The following is a 26285-nucleotide window of genomic DNA, read 5'->3' on the forward strand; positions in this document are numbered from 1 at the left end:
GTAAAAAGCAGACTTGCATAGCTACGCCTACTGTAGAAGCAGAATACCTTGCTGCTAGAAGCTGCTGCTCTCAAATACTGTGGATGGAACAACAACTTAAAGACTATGGAGTTCAAGCCTCTGAATCACCTATATTCTGTGACAATACCAGTGCTATAGCAATTACGCACAATCTAGTACTTCAATTCCAGAACGAAGCACATTGACATCATACATCATTTTATTAGAGATCATGTGCAGAAGAAGAACATTCGTCTGGAATATGTTCCTACTGATAAACAAGCAGCAGATATCTTTACTAAGCCTTTGCCTAAGAATAAGTTTTCTTATTTTCGTAATGTTCTCGGTTTAATTGATTTATCTTAACTACTGTTTACTATCTTCTGTTTTCTTTTATGTGGTAAGTAAAAGCAGTAGATAAACAAGAGATAATAAAACCAGATGCGTTACATTGTCTAAGCTATTACAATTGTCGATATCTGTGGGACCCCGGGTCCGATATCTAATATTAATAATTATAATTGTAACAAACCAAATGATTGAGTAAAATACAAAATATATGATTCACAAATCCACATAAACTTTGTCAAAATAATTTAAAGATATCAAATGTTTGAAATATAAGTTATAACATGTCAAAATAAACTAGTGAGCCCAAAGAAATCCAAACATCATCAAATGCTCCTAAGACCCGAGAATCCCACTCTAACTCGTATCTCTTCGCTTGGAGCTGGACTCTGGCATCCCAAGCCTCGCCTCACCTACTGTCAAGCACATGAAAACAAGAGGTAGCCGACGTGCCGATGAGTATAAACCCAGTATGATACAATCAATAACATATGATAATTAAAATTTCACATAGTTCATATAAACTCATAAAGATGCAATATAATGCAATGTATGATCAGAATCTGTGGACTATCAATAAATCTCAAGATCAAGTGAATCATCTGGTCATAGGGTACCCAAGGGAAGAGAATCCCCCAGCAACATCCACCGACTCATCAGCTCGGGGTGGGGTGCTGTGTTCTACAATCCCAAGAATATGGTGCGCCTATAGAGAGTGTTCAGGCCATAGCAGCGACCTCCGCATACACTGTGCTAACTCAACTATAGCCCCATACGTCCAACAAATCAATAAATCAAGGCGACCTCCGCCATATCAAATCTAAATCAAAAAGCGGCTCAATATGAAATGTAATGATGCAAATCAATATCATCATTTCGATATCATATTAAACTCATCTCAAGACAACAATCATCATCAAATCACAAGTAATTCAGCGAGCCATAGAATTTTCAATTTAAAATAAAAGTGATACTTTTACCTCGTATGTTACCGACCGTAACATACCTTTCAAATATTACCAAAAGAAGATTGAAATGTGTAGGTGAGAAGTCTTGCACCTCTGAAGTCTACTATAACTTAAGAACTCGGATCATTTATCAAAACAGAGCAGTTTCTGTACAAAATTCATAATTAATTCAATACTTCTTCAAATCAAGATCCGCAGATTGGATATACAAGAAAACTCAAATCCCAACAATTCTTCTTCATAAACTTTTGTCAAATAAAGTTTACTTAGTCGTGCATAATCTAAAACATACAACATAATTTTCGAAATCTTGCATCAGTACAAATCTGGCATAGTTTAATATTTGGAGCATAACTCCCTCAATACTCAATGGAATCAAGCCCATTTTATATCATTTTGAAGACAAGATAATGTTCTATAACTTTCATTTGAACATAAAATCCAGAATCCCAAACAATAAATCTCAGAATTCGAATAAACAGAAGGCATGTACACAAACTCGGGATTCTAGACCAAGTTTAGTAAATATAGCATATCTCTTTCATTGCTTCATGGAATTGAGTGATTCTTGAACCAAATCGAAGTTAACTTGATTTTGTACAAGTTTGATGAAGACCATAACATCGAAATCCAAATAGAACCATCCCATATACCCGAAATACAGTAGGCATAAAAACTGATCTTGCACAGAAACAAGAAACCATGCTCATATCCATTTTAAATTCAAACCAACTCAAATACAACATCTTCAACATCTTAATATCTCAAATATCAATTCTAAACTTCAACCCATTTCCAAAATTGAATAAAAATGGGAAATACTTACATCATCCTGAAGATCTTGAAGAGATGATCACAAATCTATCCTTATTTCAAAATTTCCTTGAGCAAATCTCCCTTAAATTGAAGAATAAATTTGAAAATGGAGAGGAGAGAAAAGTTTCGATAGAGGAGGAGGAGAAAATGATTGGAGGATGAATGGTGGAAGTCAAAGTGTGCTTAAAAAAATCAATTTTCACATCTGTTAGCGCCGCAACGCCAATTTCTAGCGCCTCGGCGCCAAATTTTCGCAAAACTAGCGCCTAGGCGCTACTATTCTAGCGCCGCAGCGCTTGAATAGTAACCGATGAACAATAACTTTTTTTTTTCAATTTTTTTTTTTAAATTCGGGCATTACAATATCAACAGTACTGAGACTCTCAGCAGGAATCTAACTAGGATCTACTGGAATAATCCCCCTCTCTTCGCATGATCATGGTTGCTAAAAGGGATTATTCCACAGCTTCTTCTAACATAACTTAGAATAATCTAACTGATTATTCAGATTACAGGTCAAGGAATTTCTTCCAGGTCTTCATCTCTTGGAAAATGATGTCTCCAAACATCATCTTACGAGAAGCTGGAAGTTTCCTTTGAAACTCATTTGTTGAATCTGACTCTGGAAAAGACTCCGATAGAATGCTTGCACCATCCATTTGATTTGATTTGATAAATGTGTAATTGACTTAGTTTGTGTGTTTGCAAGTATTTATATTGAGCCTCGGGGAAGCTAAAGAGCCACTTGACTGTTCATTTCATGCATGAATATCAAGAGTCATCTGTCTTTCCTTCAGATCTCGAATCTTCGCTTTTAATATTTATTTATTATTTGCATTTATTCAGGGGGAATGATTTTATTATGACTGATATTTCCGTGTCATGTCATAAGCAGAAAGAGATTTGTCTTTTCGATAAAACAATGTGTCTACAGGTTTTTATCAAGTGCTGAAGATATTTCAGAACTTTATGACTTCCAGTATATATTATCATAAGACGACAAATACTCTTCTGATTTTCTTTAATAACCGCTTGGACAGCCCGCCTCTTTTAGTATATTTTAAAATTTTGGCGTACTTGACACTCAACATTTTAACTTTTCAAAAACTCAACCGCAAACATACTGACACGTGTCCTTATCTTTTCACTGACGTCTGTATATTTTGAATATTAACCGCCTCTTCCTTCTCTTTTCATTTTTTACGATCTCAAACTATCGCATACTAGCTACTACTTTCTCTCACATTCATCTCTACTACAGAATCTACTTCAAACTCATTTTATTTGCAGAAATGGCTGGAGCTTATACACTAAATGCTTACCAAGTTAACTTTGCATTAGTTCTGAAAATCACTCATTTTATTTGCAGAAATGGCTGGAGCTTATACACTAAATGCTTACCAAGTTAACTTTGCATCAGTTCTGAAAATCAAGGATGAAAATTTTGTCAAGATGTTCAATGTCATTGAAAAATCTGGTCTTATAAGATTTCTAAAAGCACCTGCTATCATATACAAGACTACCCTCCTGGACTTCTATGCGAAAGCGACCATTGAGGATGGGAAAATCATTTACTCCCAGGGAGATGCATCCATCTCCATCGATGCTGCACTGCTGGGATCGACTTTCTTTCTTCCATTCTTAGGTACTTCTGATTTCTCAATTATTTCTAAGGAGGAGATGTCCACTTCCCTTACCTCCTTCTCAGCTTCTGGAGAGGAACTCTCTCTGTAACATCCCGAAAAATTTGAAGGTACACGTGAACCACATGCATGCAAATTATTAAATTTCTTTGGTATTTTATTAATTTGTTTTAAAGCATTAAATACATGTTTATTTCATAAATTATGTGTGTAATTATTTTTATGGGTTTACGCATTAAAGATTTTTAAGTTTCATTTCACGCTCGAACGAGGAACGGAGACCGGAGAATATTCAGGAAAATTATTTTTATTACATGATTAATTTTTATTAATTAATTTAAGATGTTTTAAAGTTATTTTTCAAGAAATGGGTTTTTTGGGGTATTTTATCCGAAAGATTTTAATTTTTAACGGTGCAAAAAATTTATCGAATCGAGAGAATTTTTTATGGTTCGGCTAATATTTTCAAAAACTTTCCAAAACGAAATATTTCACGGGAGTGTATTTGGATTTAATGAGCTATTTTTGAGCTTATTGGGACTTAAAACTCTTTTAAACTTTTAATTAATTACTTTAGGGCCCATTAGGTATTTGTTTACTATTTAATTAAGCACCTAAACATTATTTAAACTAAACCTACCCTACACCAATAATTGAACCAGCCGACACCACCCCTTCCATTCAGATTCCTCTCGGTTTTTAGTGCCTCTCTCAGCTGCAAGGCTCGGCCGTCGCTTGTTCTTGCTTCAAAAATTCTTCGGCTTAATTCCCGACGTTCGTTCTTCAGTTTTCTTGCGAACTATTTACCAGTCACGCATGTATTCTCCTTCTTGTATCATTCGCGCCATATGTAGGTTATATGTGTGTTATATCATGTAAAAGTTTTCGATCTAACAGCTGCACAAAAAGATTTATCGGTTTTGTTTTGGTTATGAATTTTCATCTATCATCACTCACGTTCTGATGAATTGTTGCAAGGGGCTGTTATAGTTTCGTTGCTAGGGGACCGAGACTTGTCATGAGATAGGGGTGGTGGTGCTGGAATTGAGACTTGATGAGTTTGGGTTGTAGATCGGGAGTTGTGGCAAGGAAAGGCTCGGTTGGTGTAGATCGGGAGGCAAGGGTGGAGCCGATGGCTTGAGAGACGATCTGAGACCTGAACCAGACCACATGGGGTCTGTGTCGTGGCTGAGGAAAGGCCTGAGGGCTGCTAGTACCACCACTAGTGCAGATCAGTCGCGTGAGGGAGGAGGGCCGCGAGTTGGCATCCTTGCGGTGCTAGCGTGGGAGCGCGGTTCCTCTTGTGCATGGAACTATTGGCTTGGTTCTGGTAGATCCCTTAGGGTCTGGTCTAGGTCCATGGTAGGCTGGTTCATGGCTGGTGCATTGGGTTTGGCTAGTGGCATGAGCTTTTGGGAGAGAAGTGCACGAGGGAGGGTGATTTAGGAGAGGGCCGAGTGTTATGTCGTTTTTCTGGAATTCAGCCGTGAGCTTAGGGGCTGGAATTTTTGTGTTTTAGGAACCTTATAGTGTTTTTAAGGTGTGATAAAAAGTTGGGAAAGTTTTGGTTAAGTTTCGGTTCGATTCGGGTTAAAACCGGGACCCCGGTACAAGTTTTAAAACAATTCGGTTATGTTATGAAATGAGCTCAAGTTTACGTCTAGGAATGCTTATAAATATGTTTTGGGGCATTTTAAGGAGTTTATTATGTCTCGGGTCAATTTTAGAGACCTAGGATTGAAACGGTAATTTTTGGGTTTCCGGGTTATGTCTCGAGTCAATTTTAGAGGCCTAGGGTTGAAACGGTAATTTTTGGGTTTCCAGGGGCAAAATGGTCATTTTGCACCCGAGGTGAGATTTTGGTCCTGGCAGTGCCCTGAGCACAAATATATGATATTTTAAATGTTCATGCATCATTTTCACGATCTTTACGCAATTATGATAAATACGTTGCATGCTTGGTTTAAAGGAAAAGTTACGCATATGCATGTTTTTATTAAGTGATGAAAATGATGATATTTTTGAAGGATGAGAATTGGTTGTGACTGACGATGTATATGTATATGATGACATGAGATATGATGAGCGGATGCCCGGGCTCAGTGGGCGGGTAATGCTGTCGCTGATGTCCCCTACCGCCGGGTATCAAAGTTTGTAGATGGATCCATTGATAGAACTGATATGATAGAGCTGATATGAAAGTCACAACTAATGAACCGAATTCAATTAAAAGAAAATGTTTAAGTTTATGATGACACGATGAGCTGTTTTGACACGTACATGATGATATGAGATGATATGACATGATTTGACACGAGATGATTTTACACGACACATTTATGTTATACTTTTAAGTTCATGAAAGATATGTTGAGTTTAATATTTTTCACTGCTGTGTACCATGTATATGTACTTGTTATTTCTGGTACAGGTGTGTTGAGTCTTTAGACTCACTAGGCATTTGTGATGCAGGTGAGCTAAACGATGAGGAGACTGGAAGTGACGAACTCTGAGTAGGCAGACCTGGTGCGGTGACACGACCCGAGGACAACATGTTTCCGCACTTTGATTAGGGGATTTGAGAGGAGATGAATATTTTCATACGTTGACGATTTTTACGATTTTCACTCGTTTATGTTCATGTATGATTTTTTGATAAGTTTGATTAATTTAAACTGCATTGTTTTTACTGTCAAATAATTACGATTATTTTAAATGTTATTTTGAAATGTGAGCTTATAAAAAAAATATTTCCGCACTTTTAAAATGAGTAGACGTTTCACTCTCCCTCTTGCTTCAAGAAGCTTCTTAAGATGGAATATCAAGTGCTTGCCGATATCGTGGCAAAGGCACTTTTGGTCAAAGCTGGTACGTTTGATAAGCTGACCAAAGAAAAAGTTCAAGTGATGGTAGCTATCACTTCTGATATTAAAGTGGACTGGAGTCGATTTTTGTTCAGAATCATGAAGGACATGATTGTAAGGAAGGGTACTGTTTTTGCTGTTCAGATCAGCATGATGTTGAAGGATGATGGTTTTCCTCTTACTTCTGAACAGGATGGTTCATCTGTTACAATGGCCGATGCTGATAATGTACTTGCTCTAAGACCTAAGCCAACTGTGGCTGAATTTGTTGCCCTGAAAAAGGAGATTGGCGACACTCGGACTGAGGCTCAAGGACCTCAAAAGAAAATCAAGAGGAAAAGAGTGGTTGTCTCTACTGATTCAGATAAAACAGTATCTGAGGAATCTGCTGCTCCAACCAAAGCCTCACTCCCAGCCACCCCAAGCAAGAAGAAAGCCCGCACAACTCTCTGCCTCAAGAAAACAACAGTTGTTGGTGATTTATACAATGTCTCTCTGAGACAAGTGTTTCCAGAAGCTACGTCATCCAAACCAAAATCTCTCCCCGTCTCAAAACCAGCAGCCATTTCTACTGCAACCACCTCAACTTCTGTTCCGACTTTCAGACCCACGTCTGGAGTCGTTATTAGAGAATCTACTGTATGGTCTTCTGCCTTTAGACCCGTGCTTCCTGCCTCTTTTTCAGATAAAAAGCAAAGGAAAACTTGTTGCAGAACTGCAATCTCATGGCGCCAAGTCATCAGTTATCACTGTTATTGATCTTCACATGGAGGAGATTGAAAAATCTGCCGGTGAAGACATGACTTTCTTTGATGATTGGCTGAAAGTCAGAATTTTCCACCCAATCACTCATTTGAAAACACCAGGTGATTATGCAAAGATGGTGAAGAATGAAAAGAAGGTCTTTGACTCTGCCAAGACCGAAAATGTGATTGAGGCAATGAACAGAAGAAGCTACATTCTCGAGCAGCTGGAATCTGTTTTAAAGACTCTTAAGTCTAATTTCGACTCTATGATTCTTACTGCTGCTCAGGATCAGAATGTGATCCAACTTTTGACTGACCGACTGAGATTGATGAATGAACAACTTCTTGCTCAAGAACAAGCCTTTGGAGAGCCTATGCAGTACCAAATAGGCTTCATCCTAGACTTTCTTCAGAATAAGCCAGTTGAGGAAAGGACCACAACTCCATCAGAAGCTAAGATCTCCAGTACTCCTGCATCCCTGACGATGCCTACTCAATCCTCATCTCTGATTTCTGTTTGTGAATTTGCTTCAATTGATGAAGTCATTCAATCTATTGTTCTTGCTGCTTCTACTGCACCAGAAACAGCTTAGGCTGATGATGTGGTCCAACCAGAAGTTCAACCAGCAGACCAACCAATGGCAAAATCAGATGCTGCTCCATCTCAATCACTGCCAAATTTGGAAATATTTTCTGCTGAACATCAAGCGGAAATGGAAGCTATTTTGAATATTCCATCTGAATCCATTCCAAGCGTTGAGCAATTGGAAATCATTGAAGCTGCCCAACCAGAAGAAAGTGCAGCTCCAGAACAAACTACTGCTGTTGGAAGAACTTCTGCAGAACAGACTATTGCTCTATCTATTACTCCACCAGAAGATTCCCCTTCTACTGCTTTGATTATCCCTCCTTCAAGATCATCTGCTCATATTGCTCAACTTGTAGAGATCAGACAACGTATGCTCGAAAGAACATCGTCCCCAGCAGAAGCAACATTTGATCTTGAATTCGAGATAGATATTCTGAGAAGAAATGTTGACAGACTTTCAGAGATAGTAAAACAATTGTCTTTTGAACATGCTGTTGAAGTTAGTGCCACCAGATTCTTCCGTGACCGTATCTCAAAAGAAGTAACTCGCACGATAGAATCATTGGCCAAACTAAATGTAGAAACCAGCCTTTTCAGACAAAATGTTGTCTCAAGTCAGGCTAACATCTTGCTTGGTCAAGCTGGCATCATTAAAACTGTCTCTGATCATGATTTAGCTATTCACTCAGTCTCCATCAAAGTAGAAACTATGGACTCGAAACTTGAAACTATTGATGCCAAGATTGAGTCCCGATCTCAATCTCTTCGTGATTTAAATGAACGAGTTTCGAATCAAGCATCATTTCTTGAGATGCTGAATAATGGTATTCTTACTCTTACTGACCGAGTGGATGATTTACTCACTCGAGTTCTAGCCAATGATGCCAAAAAGGGGGAAGCAGAAGCCATGTTAGAAGAAGGCAGAACTGGAAGACATCATGCAGAATCTTCCTACAGGAGTCAAGATCCTCAGGATGAGGAAACGATGTTCAGAGACATCGGCACTGATGATTAAACTCTTTTGAACTATGTTTTACTACTTATTTACTTGTCGATTATTTTTCTATCAATTGCTATCTGCTTATTGTTACAATTGTGGTTTACTAACTTCTAGGTTTTGGCATCACCACAAAGGGAGAAATTGTTAGACTTAATTTAATTGTGGTGATGAGAGTCAAAACCAGTAGGTCGTGATAGCTATAATCAGAAGACAATATAAAAGCAGAAGCTCTCGTATTGCATTAACAAAAGCAGTACTCTTCGAATACTTAAACGGCTTAGAAAACCATAAGCAGAACATAGCTTTAAAAGCAGAACTTAGCTTAAGCAGAAGCAACTTAACGTCTTTTACTTGATCGTTACAATCTTAAATGTTACCGTTACTTTATCTAGTACTAGCATTAATTACACCATTAATGCTGTACAAAGACATTTAACGATCCTTACTAGTTTTGGTATGTAACAAGACTGATTACTCAGAAGCTTTCTGCAGGACCTTTTTTAGGTATTAAAGCTGATTTTACTCAGGAGCCTCAGAAGCTGTTTTTTATTTTAGACGTTGGACCCAAAGTTTTCTATATATATATAGATGTCAATCCTTTACAGAAAACAACGTTATTATCATTATCCACGCAACGATTATTCCAACGTGAGTTTTGAGCTATCATCAACTATTTATCTTCAAGCTCAACATACAGAAAAGCAGTACACACTTTATTATATATATCCGATCTTCTGAGATCATTTTGTGCTGCTGCTGTTTTGTAAACCTCTTCAAGCTAAACAATTTACTACATATTATTGAGAAGAGTTTGTAATCTGGGAAAGAGTCTTTTACAGAACTTTGTTGTATTCGTTTTACTGAGTTGTGTAACTAAGAGTTTCAGTAGGCTAAGGGTAAGCCCTACTGAAGTGGGTGTGTACAAGTGTTGTACTGTAATATCCAAAGTCTTTTAGTAATACCTTCTGGAAACAGAAGGGGAAACGTAGAAGATTTTATCTTTGAACTTCCAGAAACAACCACTGTTCAACTGCCTACTGTTTTATTGTTTCTCATCGTACTCCATCGGATCGTTTTCGTACTTATTATGGTGATATGCTGGATTTACATTCAAACAAGATTAGCTATAATCTCTAACAGGATTCTAAAACCATTGCAAAATCGTCCAACAAAGGAAAGAGTTCATTCATCCCTCCTCTAAACTCCTTATTGATCCCTAACAGTCATATTGATGTGGCTAGTAGGATCACAAAACAATTTTATTATTACAAGTGTGTAACAAATAAAATTTAATATTGTGATTTTTAGCCAATGATAAATGGCTTTAAAAAATTGGTATTATAAACACAACAACTTAATTGAATTAGCTTAAAAGACTACATTAGATCTAGAAATAATCCTAATCAACATATATTAATAAGAGTATGTCTCTTGTGAGACGGTCTCACGAATCTTTATCTGTGAAACGGGTCAACCCTACAGATATTCAAAATAAAAGCAATACTTTTAGTATAAAAAATAATACTTTTTTTCATGGATGATCCAAATAAGAAATCTGCCTCACAAAATACGACCCGTGAGACCGTCTCATGTATTTTTTTTCCTATCACTAACTCCCGATATAAATGAAATTAGTGCACAATTATAGTACACGTGATGCGGCTTGTGGACAAATACCATCCATTAGCTAAGACCGAAAACTCCATTCTTTGGTTGAACGCGGGAAATTAATCGATGCTCCAAAATTAAATGAAACTCCGCAATAATATATTAAGTAAAAAAGAAAAAAAAGATTGAATAGAAGAAATACTTCAGGTAAGGATGAATACCTACCTACCTAATCAAGGGCAGTGAAAATGTAGCTGACTGCCTTCACCTTGTTCAGTATCAACGGGCAATTTAGAGAAAAATGCTGCCATCATCCCACTTATTGGATCTTTTTCAACCTCGTTTACCCACCTAATTGACCTTAACCTAGAAACAAAATCAACAATAAGTAAAAAATTACATCTACCAACCAATAAGACATAATCTTTCAATTTTGGTATGCTATTTCTCATCATCCTATTAATATCCTGCAAGAAGAAAATTAGATTCCATGAAGTTTCACTTCACTCACCAGAAAACAAAATCTGGAGTTTGAACCAAAATTGAACCAATTCATCAACATAAACTCAAATTCATAAAATATTGTACCCGAATAGCCTTATCCATAGTTGTAGATGACATGACGTACAACACTTCATCACAAGAATGAAGCAGCGGTCATGATTAAACAACACTTCATTTGAAATAAAACTTGGGTCATTGGATTGTACAAATATATTCTTGTTTTTCTCCATTTCATATTGTTCTATTCTTCATTTTATAAAAGTACTATGATTTGGTTGATTTTTTTTAGATTCTTTATTGTGTGCTAATGTCTTATTGCACCTGTCGTGGGCTTGTACAATCTTTTTTGGCATCGAAAAAACAAAAAAAAAAAAATGAAAACAATAATAAATAGTAAAATGAGAAAAATACAAAAGCCTCTATGTAAAAAATTAAAAATAGAGAACAATTTTTAAAAGTGGCGTTTTCGTAAATAAATAGTCAACAAAAATAATAAATGCACATCAATTTTATAAATATGACATTTTCGAAAATAAATAGTGATCAAAGATCAAACAACAAGAGAGGTTGGTCTTGGTCACACCAACGTACCAAAATCATAGTTCATGGACATATCTTATAATCATGAAATTAATTATTAATCAGAAACAATTGGATGAAATAGATATTTAGTTATAGCAATATCAACCAAACAGTTTGAGTTCAGCTTTTTTTATAAATCAATAAAACATATCAAAACTTTCAAAAAATTCCATCTTTTTTAACAATTAATTGTTTGTGATAATAATGGGGCATCTGACATGAAGAAATATGAAGTAAAAAAAAATTCTATATAAAATGCTGCAAATTTAGACCAACTAAATAACACGTTCAATAAAAAAAATAACACGTTCAATAAAAAAAATCTTGAATAAATATATTATATATATATATTCACCAAGAACTTTGTTGCAAAATTTTGAAATAAAAAATAAATGCTCGAATAAAGCATGTAAAGCAAACGGTATACAAAAAACAAGTTTTTAGAGTAAATTGCTTGGCTGAACTCAAAGAATTAAATTAGCAAGGATATAGCGATGAAATCACGACAGTGTTACAGATAAATAAGGAGCACTATTCACGTGTATGTGGGAGACACTTGCTTCTTGCCAGTTCATAAAAATACATACATGGAAATAGGATTCCAATGAAATCGAAACCAACAAAGTCACTTCATTAGTCGAATCAATTATCTGAGTGCATATCGCATCCTCTATTTTCTTGGATGATCAGTCGAGAAAAAATATTTCATCCAACAAAAATACATCAATAATAATTGTCCATAATCACATGATTAAAGACATTCACTCGAAAAGCATCGTTACCATTTTCATGTTGCTGCTGCTGGATTCGCTTTGCCGAATTCACTAATGATTCGATACAGTCATGTAATTCAATAAGTTGAAGTGAATCTATTTCTCCTAATCCACATGGGATCTCGTCGATCCACACGACATTCCTGAGAATCAAGCTTTCGAGGCTTGGGAGGTGATCTTTTTCCACTTCCCACTTCACCAAATCATCTAACGAAGAACAAAAGTACTTGAGTCGAAGAAATTTGCCTTCCACTGACGTCCACTCGGAATCTCTTCTGATATTGTTTTCTATTATCTCGAGCACCTGAAGATATGGGAGTGACCCAATTATGGTCATGTTTTCCCAAGGGAAAGGAACTCCTCGTAGAGTTAACTTGTTGAGGTTGGTAGGAAAAGCATAGTTCCATGGCGGAAAGGGATTAGGCGAAACACTCCCAAAGAAATGATCATGTAGATCGAGTGAGACCTCTAATTCTTCGAGGTTTTGGAGAAGAATAAGATTGTTGAGATTAAAATCATCCAAATTATCATCGTACTCATCAAAAGCAACTGTCAATTTCTTTAGATTCACAAGTATGTTGATGACATTTTCAGTAAATATTAAATCAATCACCCCATTAAGCGTTTGTAGATTGCTTTTGTTGACGATTCCTATGTTAGAGGGATCGGATAAATGACGGGGTTGGCTCATTAACTTCGGCGTCGTCAAAATTTCATGAGGGGGGTGGCTTATTATCAGATGCCTTAACTTTGGCATCCTCAAAATTTCATAGGGTATTTGAAATCTAATAGAGGAAATTACATTAGCAATTATAGTCTCGAGATTGGGAAGTTTGGATAATGAGGCTAGAAAATCGTTGGGTGATGAAAAAGTGCCGTGTAAGGTAAAAGAAATGTACCTTAAATTGAAGAATGTTGAGCTTACTTTTGATAAATTACACCAAACCACATGGGGGGAATCCAAGACACTGAGGAGCCTAAATTTCGGAGATGACTTTGTACGGACTGAATTCCAGAAGAAAATTGAACGCAAGCTAGAATCTTGTTTTTCTATTTCCCAAAACCTTGGTCCAAAATGTGAACTGAGACGACGCTTTGGATTCTCTATGGTATCAGTGCAGACATTTCTTTTGGGTGCGACATGATGAAGAAATCCCTCTTCTTCAGCTTTTCTTATACAAATCTTCCTCAAGAGATCATGAATTCCGACAGCTACGAGATTCCCATCTGGCCCTTTCTTACTCACTAAGATCAGATTTCTATTCACAAGATCCTCCAAGCATCGCTTCCCCACATCTTCCAAGCATTTAGACTCTTTACTTGGTTTGAGGAATCCCTCTGCAACCCACAACATGATTAGCTTAGAAACATCAATTTCAAAATCTTCTGGAAAAGCTGCGATGTAGAGGAAACATGGCTTTAATCGCAGAGGCAACCGATCATAACTCAAACATAGTATCTTTGAGCATTGCTCCGGGATTGTGGATTCTATCGAGCTTATATTTTCAAAAATGCTTTCCCACAATTCTTCTTCCATCATGTTTCCTGAAGAAAGGAGCAGTCCCCAGCAACGACCACAATCGTGAGCGGAAGTCCCCTGCAGTTTCTTGCAACCTTCTTCCCGAGTTCCACCAGGTGGAGACGACATGATTCTTGCCCGAAAATCTTTTCCTGAAGTAGTTTCCAACTTTGATCTTCATTCAAAAACTTCATTTGGTGGATCGGAATACTAGAAGATCCTGCATAAACAGCAACATCTGATAGCCTCGTAGTAAGCAAAATTCGACTTCCCTTGTCATCATTTGGAAAGATCTTCTTCAAATCATCCCAAGCTTTGGTACTCCATATATCATCAATCACAATGAGATACCGCCTACCACCCAATAGATTTTGGTACACTTGTTTCTCCAATTGGGCTTCGCTCTCATCAGATTGTTGATTACGATCAGTGGTGTATTTCTTGAAGGATTGAAGAAGCTGGGAAAGAGTATCTCTTCTTTGATACTCTCCCGACACCGTAGCCCAGGCGAAGATGTCAAAATCCTGAGCAAAGAGTGAATCCTCGTAAGCTCTTCTAACAAGAGTCGTCTTCCCGATTCCTCCCATCCCAACAATCGGGATAATTTGGAGTTTAGCCGAATCTTCGTACATGCGTTCTTTGATAGCATTCAGGTCATCATCAAATTCCACAACCTTGTTTTCAGTAATTTGATCAGCCGTGGATGAATGATCAACGGGAGAAGAAAAAGATCTGGATCGGATATATTATGTCGTGTCTCTTTTCTTCATCTTCGTTGTCTCTTCCCAGATGAAATCAATCCTTTCAAACGCCATGTCCAAGTCTCGATCCAAGCTCACAGAAGAACTCCGATCATCATGGGTGGTAGTTGATACCGAACACAGATACGAATCCATGAAATCCTGAGCTTCATGTGCAGCATTTCTGATTTCATTTCCCAGACGATCATGTGCTCCGCGGTGCTTCTCCGAATAATCTTCGAAGAAAGTGACAATGTAGTCAACTTTTTCATGAAGGGAAACGATTTTGTTTTTGTGAAGGGGATCGATATGCTGTTGAAAATCCAAAATCTGGTGGAGTGATCGAGCAAGTGAGACAAGCGCAGCAAAAGCGGCCATGGGAGACAAAGATGGATTGAAACGAGAGATACACTGTATTATTATGTATATCTTATGTGATACATAGTTGACCAACTATTTCCTTAATAAATCATTTGTACCATCAATCGTTATTCTAATATGAAGAATTAGATTATGATTATTCATAAATTCTGCATTTTTAAAGTGTAAAATGAACTTGAATTATTTTATGTTTTTCAAGGAAAAACCCAATTAGATCAAACTTTATTATATATGTATGTATATATATATATATACACACACACACATATATATATATTAAATTTTGAAATTCAACTATATGGAAAATTTCATATCATCATAGATATTCGTGCTCGTGTATTGTTTGTTTGTATAACCTTTTAATTTTTTTAAAAAATATCTTTGGGTTTTAACATTTTTTTTATTAGTTTGATTCATAAGTATAATAATAATTTTATTTTGATGTGAAATTTTTTTTATAGAATATATTTTTTTAATTTGATCACTTATTTTATCTTGTCAGTTAAAAATAAATTTGTAACGTGATGACATAATAGTGACAAGATGATAATAAAAGGTTAAAAATTAACAAACCAGAGTCGCTAATAGAATATATTGGAAAATAGTTTCCTTTCGATTTATGCTTGAATTATGAATTTAAGACGATGGATTTTTGCTTATAAAATGAAAAGTTGTAAAATTTCATTGATCATTGTAACAAATAATTTCAAAATGGGTGTTATTTGACCCAATCCATCGTTTCTATCATGCTCTGTCTCAAATTCAAATCTACATTCAAAATTTTGAATTTTAATAGCACGAGAAGGGGGACCAGACCCTTTGGCAGACAATGAAGACATAATTTGGCAAATCTATAGTCAAAATTAGCAAATTCATAAATTGACAATTGCCAAAAAGTATCGAGACTTGCATCTCAAGATAAAAAAAAATGGCCTACAAGTAAGTTGCTGCACTATAGGATCAAAATCCAAATTCAAAGATGCATATAGTAGAAATTGCTAATAAAGCATTTATCTTCATGGAAAGCGTTGACAAAGACAAAAGGCTTGACATTCTCACACACAAATACCAGAAGTAACCCAGAAACTGGGTTTGTTTTTGTTTTTTACAACAAAATTCGTCAAAACATCGAGTGGTCTAAAGTAATACCCAACTCGATTTTATTATAATTAGAACATCATGGAAAACGCGATTAGCACGCCAAAAAGTATTATTAGCATTACTTGGTTGAGGCCATGTGCTTGATCAGATCGACCACACGGGAACTGCGATAGAACAGGAAATTAATCAGTAGCAGATACTTGACAAATGTAACTTGATTTTGCAAACACTATGAGTCTGCTAAAGGATACGTTAGAACTACCTGTAGCCCCATTCATTGTCATACCAAGAGACAAGCTTGACGAAGGACTTATTCAAAGCAATGCCGGCCTGGGCATCGAAAATACTTGACCTGCAAATTTGACAATTATATATTCCATTAGTTTCCAAGGACACGTTGATTTGTTGGCTATAGTAAGAACAGACGTTCAACAACATTCAAATAAAAATTCAATGAGCAGCAGGAACCTGGCCTTGAAGCCAAACAGAGAGCTTCTCAGTATAAGAGAATAGATTGACAAGATGCGCACCTGCTGTCACCAACAAAGTCAGTGGACACGACATGATCTTCAGTGTAGCCTAAGATTCCTTTCAAATTTCCCTCAGATTCCTCCCTAGTCAAAGCCAACACATGGTTATCAAAATATGGAGACATTCTGAGTTCCCCACAAATCCTCATTCAGAATAGCCAAGAAAACAATTACATAAATTGAAGAAAAACTGTCATTCGTACTTGATAGCTGCCTTGATTTGTTCATATGTGGCCTCCTTCTCCAATCTCACAGTGAGATCAACTACAGAAACATCAACAGTTGGTACACGGAATGACATCCCAGTCAATTTTCCATTCAGAGCTGGAAGAACTTTGCCAACAGCCTTCCAATAAAACAGCAAAACAAAAGCATGTATCAACGGTCTGATAAAGCTCAACCCCGGAGAAGAAAACGAGATGAACTCATCTTTTTCAAACAAATTAATCAAAACTAAAACAATAGGACAAATAATGGAGAGATACTTTTGCAGCTCCAGTGCTGCTGGGAATGATGTTGAAAGAAGCAGCTCTACCACCCCTCCAGTCTTTGGCAGATGGTCCATCAACAGTCTTTTGAGTGGCTAGATGGGAGACAAATCATAGTTAGCGGCAAGAAAAATAATAAAAATAAGGAAAACAAACAGTACACACCTGTAATAGAGTGCACGGTTGTCATAAGACCTTCTATAATTCCAAATCTATCATTGATAACCTGGAAGTTCAAAGTGTTATAATCTCAAAGGAGATGTTTCGAAACATAAGCATGAAAATCTGATGGGAAACAGAGGCAACAAACCTTAGCCAAGGGAGCAAGACAGTTGGTGGTACAACTTGCATTGGAAACAACATTGAGATCTGCAGTGTATTCCTTCTCATTGACACCAACAACAAACATGGGTGCATCCTTGCTCGGAGCAGAAATAACGACTTTCTTTGCACCACCCTGTTATCTCACGAAGTTAAAGGAAAGAATTTACTTAATGAAGGCAAAGTGCAGAATTTCTTCTCAAGTTAACAACGCTATTTTGTACGAGTCACATAAGAAATTACATATATGTTGAGATGTCAATCAATAATAAATGTTCAAAATATCTCTCTACTGCCTTTATATCTTTTGCCAACCAACTAGCAATTATTACATATGTTCTACATAATGAAATAAACTCATAACAGCAAGCAGGTCTAGTAAATACAGGCAATGCAACATCTAGCAATATGAAGAGATGAAATGTCTAACACAAAAAACAACAGGTTAATCCATTCTCCGTGTATACAAAAACAAATCATGTGCATCAACAATTAATCAAACAAGCCTGCATTCAAACCACCAAAGAATTTTAAAACATATGGACTGCTCAACAAATAACCTGCCATACAGATAATGATAAACCTAAGAAGTTATAAATAAACACAGAAATAAGACCCAGTCTCACAACTGTTTGACAATCTTAATCTCAAACCTTTAAATGAGCAGCAGCCTTGTCCTTATCAGTGAATACTCCAGTTGATTCGACAACATACTCAGCACCAGCTTCAGCCCATGGAATCTCCTCAGGATTCCTTCAAATACCATCAATAATTGAAGATCCAATTAGCTACAAACACACACACACACAAAAATTCCAGGATCAGATGAAGCTATGAGCCTTACCTGATGCCAAAAACGGAAACCGGTCTCTCCCCAAAGAGAAGGGTTTTCTCATCCTTAACCTTCAGCTCGTGGTGCTTCCATTGACCATGAACGCTGTCATACTTGAACATGTAGGTCTACAGAAACATAGAAAACGCATACAAAGTCATCAATATAAGTAAGGTACAGCCAAATAATGGCTCTTACAAACCCCAGATCGATGCCCATTTCGCACCTTAAATAAAATAATATAAGTATCCACTATAACTGTTCAATGTTTCTAGACTATAAAATAATCTAACATCCATGAACAAATAGTTCAAATCAGATCCACACGGTAAATTCTTTATCCATACATCAGCTGCCAATACAGAAAATCACCATAACTATTAAATCAAAAGAAATCAAAAAATATCCAAACATTCTACTAACCCATTTCCACAAAAACACATGACAAAAAAAAAACCAAAAACAAAAGTACCATGTAGTCAACGGTGATGAAGGGATCGTTGACTGCAACCAGCTCAACATCGTCTCTTTGAAGGACCACCCTCGCCACCAATCGCCCAATTCTTCCAAACCCTATAATAAACAATCAACGAGGATTCGTCCATCTTCAACCACCAATAATTCGCACAAACAGCAAAAAAAAAACTCAAATCAATATCGAAATATTCAAGATCAGATCTAGTACCGTTGATTCCGATCTTAATCTTGGCTGCACCAAAAAAAAAAAAAAAAAAAAAATTAGACAGCGAATCGATAATAAAAGGTAACTTTTGCTTTAAAAAAAAAAGGAAAAATTGAAATCAGACAGATTACCCATTTTCTAGAGAGAGGGAAAGATTTCGAGATAAACAATGTGTGTCCGAACTCTGAACTACGAATGGTGAAACCGTGATGTGAAGTGTCTACTTAAAAAGAAAATGGGTAATTATAGCATGTTAGCGGTGTATTACGGCGTATTGGTGAAAATTTTGATTGACCGTCGATTGATCGAGCGGTTTGAATCGAGTTATCGGGGATCGTTGATCTTATCTTTTGGAGTGGGGTGCATTTTGATGTGGTGGGGAGGGGTGGTTTTAGGCTCGGGAATATAGTAGGTTCTGGAAGGCGTCTCCTTCGGGTTTGATGGAATATTCGCTAGCGAATAACATTTTCACACCTAAGCTGTGTGCGGGCTGTGGCTTTTGTATCACCTTAATCCCTCCAAAACTAATAATACTTCACATTGGTCCACAATTTGCATATTTGGTCTAAGTTTAATTAAATTTTTTTTTGCATATATTATATCAATTTATGAGGACATTTTATTAATAAAATTAAAAAAAATTATATATTATATTATATGTGTATACTTACGAAAATATTTTCTGAGAATTGATTTTTAGTGGTGAAAAATAAATTATTTTTAGAGAACATTTGGAATTAACTATGATAAAAACAAAATACGCTTATTAATGATATTTCTATCTTGTCGAATAATAGTATTATGGGTAGGTCTTTTGTGAGAGGGTCTCACGAATATTTAACTGTGAGACGGGTCAACCCTACCGATATTGACAATAAAAAGTAATAATTTTTCATGGATGACCCAAATAAGATATATACCTCACAAAATACGGCTCGTGAGACCGTATTATACAAGTTTTTGTCTGGTATTATTGGAGAAATTAATTCCTCGTCTGAAATATGGACTTAAGCTTGGTTTAGTTGTTATAAGGTTAGAAATTTTTTGACTTATCTCTTATGGAAAATTATATTTTTTAAGTGGCAAATGCTCGATATATGCTCGTTAGAGTTAGAGTTGTATGTTAGATTTGTATGAATTGTTGTAAGTTGATGCAATCAATTGCATTGACGCGTGTTTTTAAATCGAGTAATAGCAGTTTAGGTCATCTCAAACTTATTGAACTACATTCTATATCATGATATGTGCTACATCTTTGTTATATAAAAATCTTTTATAACTCGTCTACACCACGATAGAATATTGTATGAAAATTATTTTTTATTTAAACATTAATATTTCTATTTTTTAATAATTATTTATAGTTTTATAATATGATGATAATTAAATCTTATAACTTATATATTAAAATTTGAACTAATTATTTGTTAGTTGTTTTCTTTATTACTTATTAGCTTATTGTTTCGTAGTATTTGTTGTTTGTCATTCATAATTTTTATCTTTTTAAAGCACTAGTAATTTAATTTAGTTGTTTGTTAATTTTTTTTATAGTTAATTGATTTCAAATCCAAGTATTAAAATTTTATAATTAATATTTAACAATGTTCAAGATAATGTATTTAATATTTATTTAAAATTTTAAAAAACAAGTAAAAATTAAAAATCTATCATTTAATTACGGCTCGAAAAATTTATGTTCATATATTTTTCGAGCCAGTTCGATTCTTGTAAAGCCCGGTTTGTAATAACTATCACCAAGTATAAACCGGCTCACACGAGGCCCAATAGGATTTCCCGCTTTCGTCTACTCCGCGTTAAAATGTTGGCGCGTGTTTAGCCCACAGAGGGAAAATAATTCAAAGTTGAGAATCTTGCTTGGGAATCCTCCTCTTCTCCCTCTCACTCCCATTCGCTTCAAGCTACAGTGAAGAAGAAAATGATGGGTAGAGTGCGAGCATCGCCGATAAGCTCCCTGGAACTACTGGAAATGGAAAGGTCGTCTTCCAAGATCTCCAAACACGATTCTCTCTCAATTTATGGTCAGTGCCACCGTTTTTTAAAATTAATCTCTGTCCATTTTTAAGATTTACTCGTTTCGTAACTTTTTGTGGTTGATTGCTGTGTTACAGTCTCGATTTTTACCGGTTCTAGCTAATACACGCTAACCCAACTATTTTGTGCAGAGAAGTGGATATCTTGTTTGGACTTGAGCAGAAAAGTAATTGGATTTTCTGTTATGTTTTGTTAAGATTAATCAATTGACTTAGAAATGTTAAGGATGGAACTTAAATGGGATTTTCTGCCTATTTTTGGTTAGTTTTGGTTGTGAATTTCTGTTCGGGATAGCTGTTCATGCAAACAAGTTTATCGACTAGTGTGATTCGTTGAGTAATTTGTACCATGGACCCAATGATACAACACTTTCTATCAAATATTCCCAAGATCATAAATTTTCAGTTTGCCATTTAATTCCAACTGATGCATACAGAATCTACACTTCTGAAGCTTAAACAAGGCTCTCAGTACTGTCAAAGCTCAACCTCGGAGGGGGGCTTGCCTACGACGTATACCCATAATACCGTTGCAACTGATGCACCTGAGGAGGTAATGCCCGATGCCAATTGTTCCTTACCCGAGTCTTCTCCAAACCTAAGTGGTGCACACTCCTCAAATGAGAAGCCAAGCACAAGTATGTCTGTTCTTTATATGTTCTCGAATTACAAGCTCTCAAAGCATGCAGAAAGCTCGACGAACACGAATGACATGGATATAGAGAGTCGCTATTCTAAGCAAGAATGCCGCAGTTCATTCACAAATTGCAGTAAAGAACTACATTGGTAGTTCTTGATTGTTGTATTATGTAAATGTTATAAATTTATAATGATTGTTCTTGGACAAAGGAATGTTGCATCCTTTGTATCTGATTTCATAGTTACTCTGTTTGTAATAAGATATTTACATCCCATGGCAGAGTCCCAAGATTTTTCTCGAACTAATAAATATTTCTGGCTAACATGCAATATCCAAAAAAAAACAAAATACACTGGCTTTCATTGCCTTTCTACAGTTGACTGCTTCTTACATGCAATGCCAAGGGACCTCAGAATTTTCCTACAAAACTGATAAATCTTTGATGTGCCCATTATTAAAGACAATGAACTTCTGGACGTTTATGAAACGAAGTATCTAGAATCCAAAAACTTCAATTATGAGTGTAAATGAATCAATTCTTAAAATAATTTATTCATATTTAAAATTATCGAATTCAATTGAATTCTAATATACTTAATATTTTTTTCTATACGAACTCGAACTGTTCCGTATTCATCTCAATTTGATTTATTTACACCCTAATTTGAATTAAAATGAAATTGGGATCCCACGCATTCAGATACCAAAATCGGCAATCAAACCTACTCTTGATTATTAAAAGCTTGTTATAAAGCTTCGGACCGAATGTCTCAAATTATTTAATCAAATTATAAATGGCAACCCAACACAAGTTGCAGAATTTTCCATATCTTTTCTACATTTAACAAATCACGAGGAAACAAAAGGGGACCAAAACTAATGATGCTCAAATCCCACTGAACAAGGAACTAGAGCATATTGATTTTCCCTCCTCCAGAAATGCCTGAGTGATCTCCTACTTTAAAGATCAATAACCCGAGATAGCTTTTGAATACGGTTCAACAAGAAATCTCCTTGCTTGATTGTTGCTTGGTAAAGGGCATTTTTAGAATCAGGACGATTGGTTTCCAACACTCCGGCAACCTTATCTATCTTGCAGTGTAGCTTCCCAGCTGCAATAAATCGTGATAGCTCCCTGTATATGAAACAGACACCACTGAGCCACAATAACATGATGAGACAGCAGATGATGCTAATTTATGGGCTTATCAATAATAAAAAAGAATCAAATAACAACTCACAGATCAATGAAATCCACCGTGACTCCAAATGCCTTAGCCATAGCTTCAATAGTCACACTCTTGTAGGATTCCAAAAACTGAGAATAAACAACAGTTCTAATCTCCCTCATGTAATACCGGAAGTGAGGGTGCAAATAGTGATCCAACTTAATATGCTCAGTCAAACCAGCTGAAAGTTGAATGCAGGAAGTGTGATCAGTACAGCATAAATGTTTGATTTTCAAGGATCTTAATTGACAGGAAACAATAAATTTTTGTGAGAATTGAGCAAGTGGCAAAACGAGGATGACCAACTTCTGTTTATAAAGACACTTACCAAAAGCCGTAAAAAACGATTTGTACTGGCAATCATAGAGAGAATTCAAGAAGTCGGATAAATATGGAATTTTGCCAATAACAGTCAAGATCTCAGGGGTATCTACCACCTGCAACAGATCCCAACAAGAGTAAGAAGAAAAGTTGGTTACTTAGCATAGCTGGTTCTTCTAGAAGTTAAGGAGATGACAAATTATAAAAAGGTAGAGATCGAAGGGTTATGATGTTCAGTTTAGTCGCAACATGACCACCTTTGAAGAAATATTAAATTACCTTTTGTTTCAAGGAAACTCTATCCAAGGAAATGATGCCAGTAAGGACTGTGTAAAATACAAAGGTGTCATAGGGAAAGAGCTCATAAGTTGTGAAGGTTGAGATAGAATCAAGGAAAAGATCAGCTGCTTTCTTGAAGTTGCGAGTAGACATGCAATATAAGCCTTCAAACACCTTCAAACGATTCTTCCTCTCCCAGTCACCTCCTTCTTCAAACAAGCTGTAATGTTGAATGTCAGAACCCAAGGATGGACCATATTAAATAAAACTATACAAGGCCAGGAAAAAAATATATAGAAGCAAGATCTATAATTCCCCATACTTCTTTGCTTTATCAATGTTTTTCGAGATTAGATCAAAGTCCTTGTGGAAGAAACCAATCTGTAGCATGTAGAATACCAAGTCCATCTTTTGCCCAACTGCAACAGTCTTGCTCTCAGTTAACTTAAGTTGTTCAAGTGCCTTCTCCTAAATATTAAAGAATGTCAAAGATAGTTCATTAAACTAATACAGATGATACAACAGAAGAACAGAGAGTTATTTTTGTACCTTGTCACCAATGCGAATGTAAAATAAGGACTTGGCCAAGTGAGCTTCCCTCACTTCGCTCTCACCCAAGTTTTCTTCCGCATCAGCAATCCTAGATAAATTCAGCCACCCAGACAGAAGCATTAAAGCAATGGTTTGAAAGAATGCTACGTGCTAAAATGCAAAAGAAGATGATTCCATCTCCATTCTTCAATTCTTGATAAACAGAAATTGGTTAAAATCTGAAGTAGAGAAAGTTTTACCCAAAATGAACTAAATCAAGATGTTTTTGAAGCCAAATATGGAGATATTACAAAAAGTTATAGTAACAAACAATAAATTGTGACTAAGCTTGACAAGTAGGTTTAACGATAAATGAAAAGTTTAAAGTCTCAAATAACAATGTGAGTTTGAATAGATATTAAACCCCGAGTAAATCGAATGGTCGATGGTACACTGCAAAAGTGTGCATCAAGTCATTTAGTAAGCTTTATCCAATCAAGGATTAAAATCAAGGGTTAATTAGGCAACCAACAGAAAACATGATTCCTTATAGTTTCAGAGATAAGCTCCACTGAACTTGAAATGGAGGCATCTTGGTGCATTCCTCGAGCCCTTAAGTTTCAAACTCCATTTCTCTTCTCATAACACACCCAATATGTATAATGATCTCAAAATATTTATTTTTTAAACACGTGATAGCATCCATCTACATATTTATGCAGATGAACCATAAATTAGCGTATAAATATATATGAGAGTTCTAGAATTATTCTAGCAAAGCAATAGAATATCTTGTATTATGTACAAGCTTGTCAACCTAACTATATAGTATACCAATGAGAAACTTCCAAACACAAGTTGATCATAGACTCATCAATTTCACAGCAGAAAGGGAACTACTTTAAATATCATCTCAAGTTCATAAAATAAAATATCTGAAGTTAATGCACCAAATAGCGTTCCCAGATCCCACATTCACAAAACAGTACCTCCAGCCACCTACTCAACGCCCCTATCTCCAATTAGCCAACTGCAACAGTTCATGATCCATGTACAATAATACGTCAAATCCAACTTACTTCTCATCAAGCTTCTTCAGCTCTTCCTCGATCTTGGCAAGCATCGATTCGAGCGCCTTCTGATCCAAATCAAAAATCTTGTTGGAAACTAGGGTTTCATACAACGGAGCCATATCTACAAGAGAAAGAAACATCCCATTAAAACCCAAAAACCAACCCATAATAATCACACACAAAACTTCGAAATTAACTTCAAAAGACGATGAAAAGGAACAAATACCATTGGCAATGATAAAGTTGAAGACCTCATCTCGCAGGCGGACTTTCTCGATGTCATCGACATCGTTTTGCGTGAGCAGGAATAGCTTGTGCGCGAGAACAAGCTGCGGCTGCTGCGTTCCCTCTTCAGCTTCCATTTTCCAATTTCTTTGGGTTTTCTCGCAGAGCGGGTGAACCTGTGACCAACGAGATTCTCTGGCTGGGTGACACTGGGACGAAGGTCGTAGATTCAGCTATGGTTATTGGGCCAATCCTACATTATGAGCCTAACTGTAGCCCACTTTGTTTGATAAGGCCCAAACTTCATGTTTGAAAATGGGCCTCATCATACAGTAACTCAATTAAATAATAAAATAAGCTAATTTTAAAAAAAACGTGTATCATATTTGATTCAATTTTCAAGATTTTTAATTTTAATGCTTTGAAATATCAGTAAATTTCCACAAAATTTTTATTATATTTCAAATATATATTCTCAAATTCAACCATGTAGACCTTAAGATATGTTCAAAAGTATATATCTTTTACTTCTATATTCTTACCAACTATTTGATTCAACTCGGTTACACCAATATAATTATGGCAAAAACTTGCGTAAGACGGTCTCACTGATCGTATTTTGTGAGATGAATATCTTATTTGGGTCATCCATAAAAAAATATTGTTTTTTATGCTAAGAGTATTACTTTTTATTGTGAATATCGGTAGGGTTGACTCGTCTCACAGATAAAGATTCGTGAGACCGTCTCACAAGAGATTTACTCATTAATTATATATAAATATCCCCAAAAATCAATGTGAGAGTCACATATTTGATGGGAAAATAGTAATAAAAAACTGTCAATTTCTTTATTTACTCTTACAAAGTGTAATGCAATTTTTCCTCTCACTAAACTCCCTT

The 26285-nt window shown here is 35.9% G+C and overlaps 3 protein-coding genes and 2 long non-coding RNA genes across 7 annotated transcripts; 1 reads left to right on the forward strand and 4 right to left on the reverse strand.

Annotated features, from left to right (window-relative positions):
- Window positions 1–503: 503 nt before the first annotated feature.
- On the reverse strand, window positions 504–10921 carry LOC142528920 (uncharacterized). Its single transcript, XR_012815807.1, has 2 exons — window positions 10808–10921; window positions 504–761 (listed from the first exon to the last, which is right to left on the reverse strand). It is a non-coding gene; the product is annotated as an uncharacterized LOC142528920 (long non-coding RNA).
- Window positions 4437–6533, forward strand: LOC142529523 (uncharacterized). 2 transcript variants are annotated; one of them, XR_012815915.1, is made up of 2 exons: window positions 4437–5626; window positions 6248–6533. It is a non-coding gene; the product is annotated as an uncharacterized LOC142529523 (long non-coding RNA). The 2 variants fall into 2 exon arrangements; XR_012815914.1 differs by having other exon boundaries at window positions 4437–4593.
- Window positions 10922–12278: 1357 nt separating the features above from the next.
- LOC142529400 (putative disease resistance RPP8-like protein 2) lies at window positions 12279–15140 on the reverse strand. Its single transcript, XM_075634933.1, has 2 exons — window positions 13341–15140; window positions 12279–12745 (listed from the first exon to the last, which is right to left on the reverse strand). The coding sequence occupies exons 1-2, from the start codon at window positions 14087–14089 to the stop codon at window positions 12733–12735; spliced, it is 762 nt and encodes a 253-aa protein (XP_075491048.1). The 5' UTR covers window positions 14090–15140; the 3' UTR covers window positions 12279–12732.
- Window positions 15141–16067: 927 nt separating this feature from the next.
- LOC142528932 (glyceraldehyde-3-phosphate dehydrogenase) lies at window positions 16068–19379 on the reverse strand. Its single transcript, XM_075634222.1, has 12 exons — window positions 19167–19379; window positions 19039–19062; window positions 18826–18926; window positions 18366–18481; window positions 18175–18274; window positions 17511–17657; window positions 17366–17426; window positions 17198–17295; window positions 16916–17058; window positions 16713–16796; window positions 16445–16534; window positions 16068–16346 (listed from the first exon to the last, which is right to left on the reverse strand). Exons 1-12 carry the CDS (start codon window positions 19168–19170, stop codon window positions 16301–16303), a joined length of 1014 nt encoding a protein of 337 aa, XP_075490337.1. The 5' UTR covers window positions 19171–19379; the 3' UTR covers window positions 16068–16300.
- A 3113-nt stretch (window positions 19380–22492) lies between these two features.
- LOC142529645 (26S proteasome non-ATPase regulatory subunit 6 homolog) lies at window positions 22493–25605 on the reverse strand. Of its 2 annotated transcripts, none has more exons than XM_075635228.1 (8): window positions 25386–25605; window positions 25166–25280; window positions 24105–24195; window positions 23878–24023; window positions 23556–23775; window positions 23258–23392; window positions 22968–23113; window positions 22493–22861 (listed from the first exon to the last, which is right to left on the reverse strand). In XM_075635228.1, the coding sequence occupies exons 1-8, from the start codon at window positions 25519–25521 to the stop codon at window positions 22687–22689; spliced, it is 1164 nt and encodes a 387-aa protein (XP_075491343.1). In that variant the 5' UTR covers window positions 25522–25605; the 3' UTR covers window positions 22493–22686. The 2 variants fall into 2 exon arrangements, with proteins under 2 accessions (XP_075491343.1, XP_075491344.1); XM_075635229.1 differs by having other exon boundaries at window positions 22968–23136; window positions 23284–23392; window positions 25386–25604.
- Window positions 25606–26285: the final 680 nt, after the last annotated feature.

Source organism: Primulina tabacum, chromosome 16 (assembly GCF_025594145.1).
Source record: "Primulina tabacum isolate GXHZ01 chromosome 16, ASM2559414v2, whole genome shotgun sequence".
Classification (NCBI taxonomy): domain Eukaryota; kingdom Viridiplantae; phylum Streptophyta; class Magnoliopsida; order Lamiales; family Gesneriaceae; genus Primulina; species Primulina tabacum.

What these genes read in the sequence shown, in the direction of transcription:
- LOC142529400 (XM_075634933.1), bottom strand. Translation starts at nt 14,089, where the DNA reads ATGTCGTCTCCACCTGGTGGAACTCGGGAAGAAGGTTGCAAGAAACTG.
- LOC142528932 (XM_075634222.1), bottom strand. An exon ending in AGGCTGCTGCTCATTTAAAG is followed by an intron (nt 17,658 to 18,174) that starts GTTTGAGATTAA and finishes GTGAGATAACAG; the next exon opens with GGTGGTGCAAAGAAAGTCGT. An exon ending in GACAATGAATGGGGCTACAG is followed by an intron (nt 16,347 to 16,444) that starts GTAGTTCTAACG and finishes GTTCTATCGCAG; the next exon opens with TTCCCGTGTGGTCGATCTGA.
- LOC142529645 (XM_075635228.1), bottom strand. Translation starts at nt 25,521, where the DNA reads ATGGAAGCTGAAGAGGGAACGCAGCAGCCGCAGCTTGTTCTCGCGCAC. An exon ending in GTCTTTATAAACAGAAGTTG is followed by an intron (nt 23,114 to 23,257) that starts GTCATCCTCGTT and finishes GAGCATATTAAG; the next exon opens with TTGGATCACTATTTGCACCC. An exon ending in ACGGTGGATTTCATTGATCT is followed by an intron (nt 22,862 to 22,967) that starts GTGAGTTGTTAT and finishes TTTCATATACAG; the next exon opens with GGAGCTATCACGATTTATTG.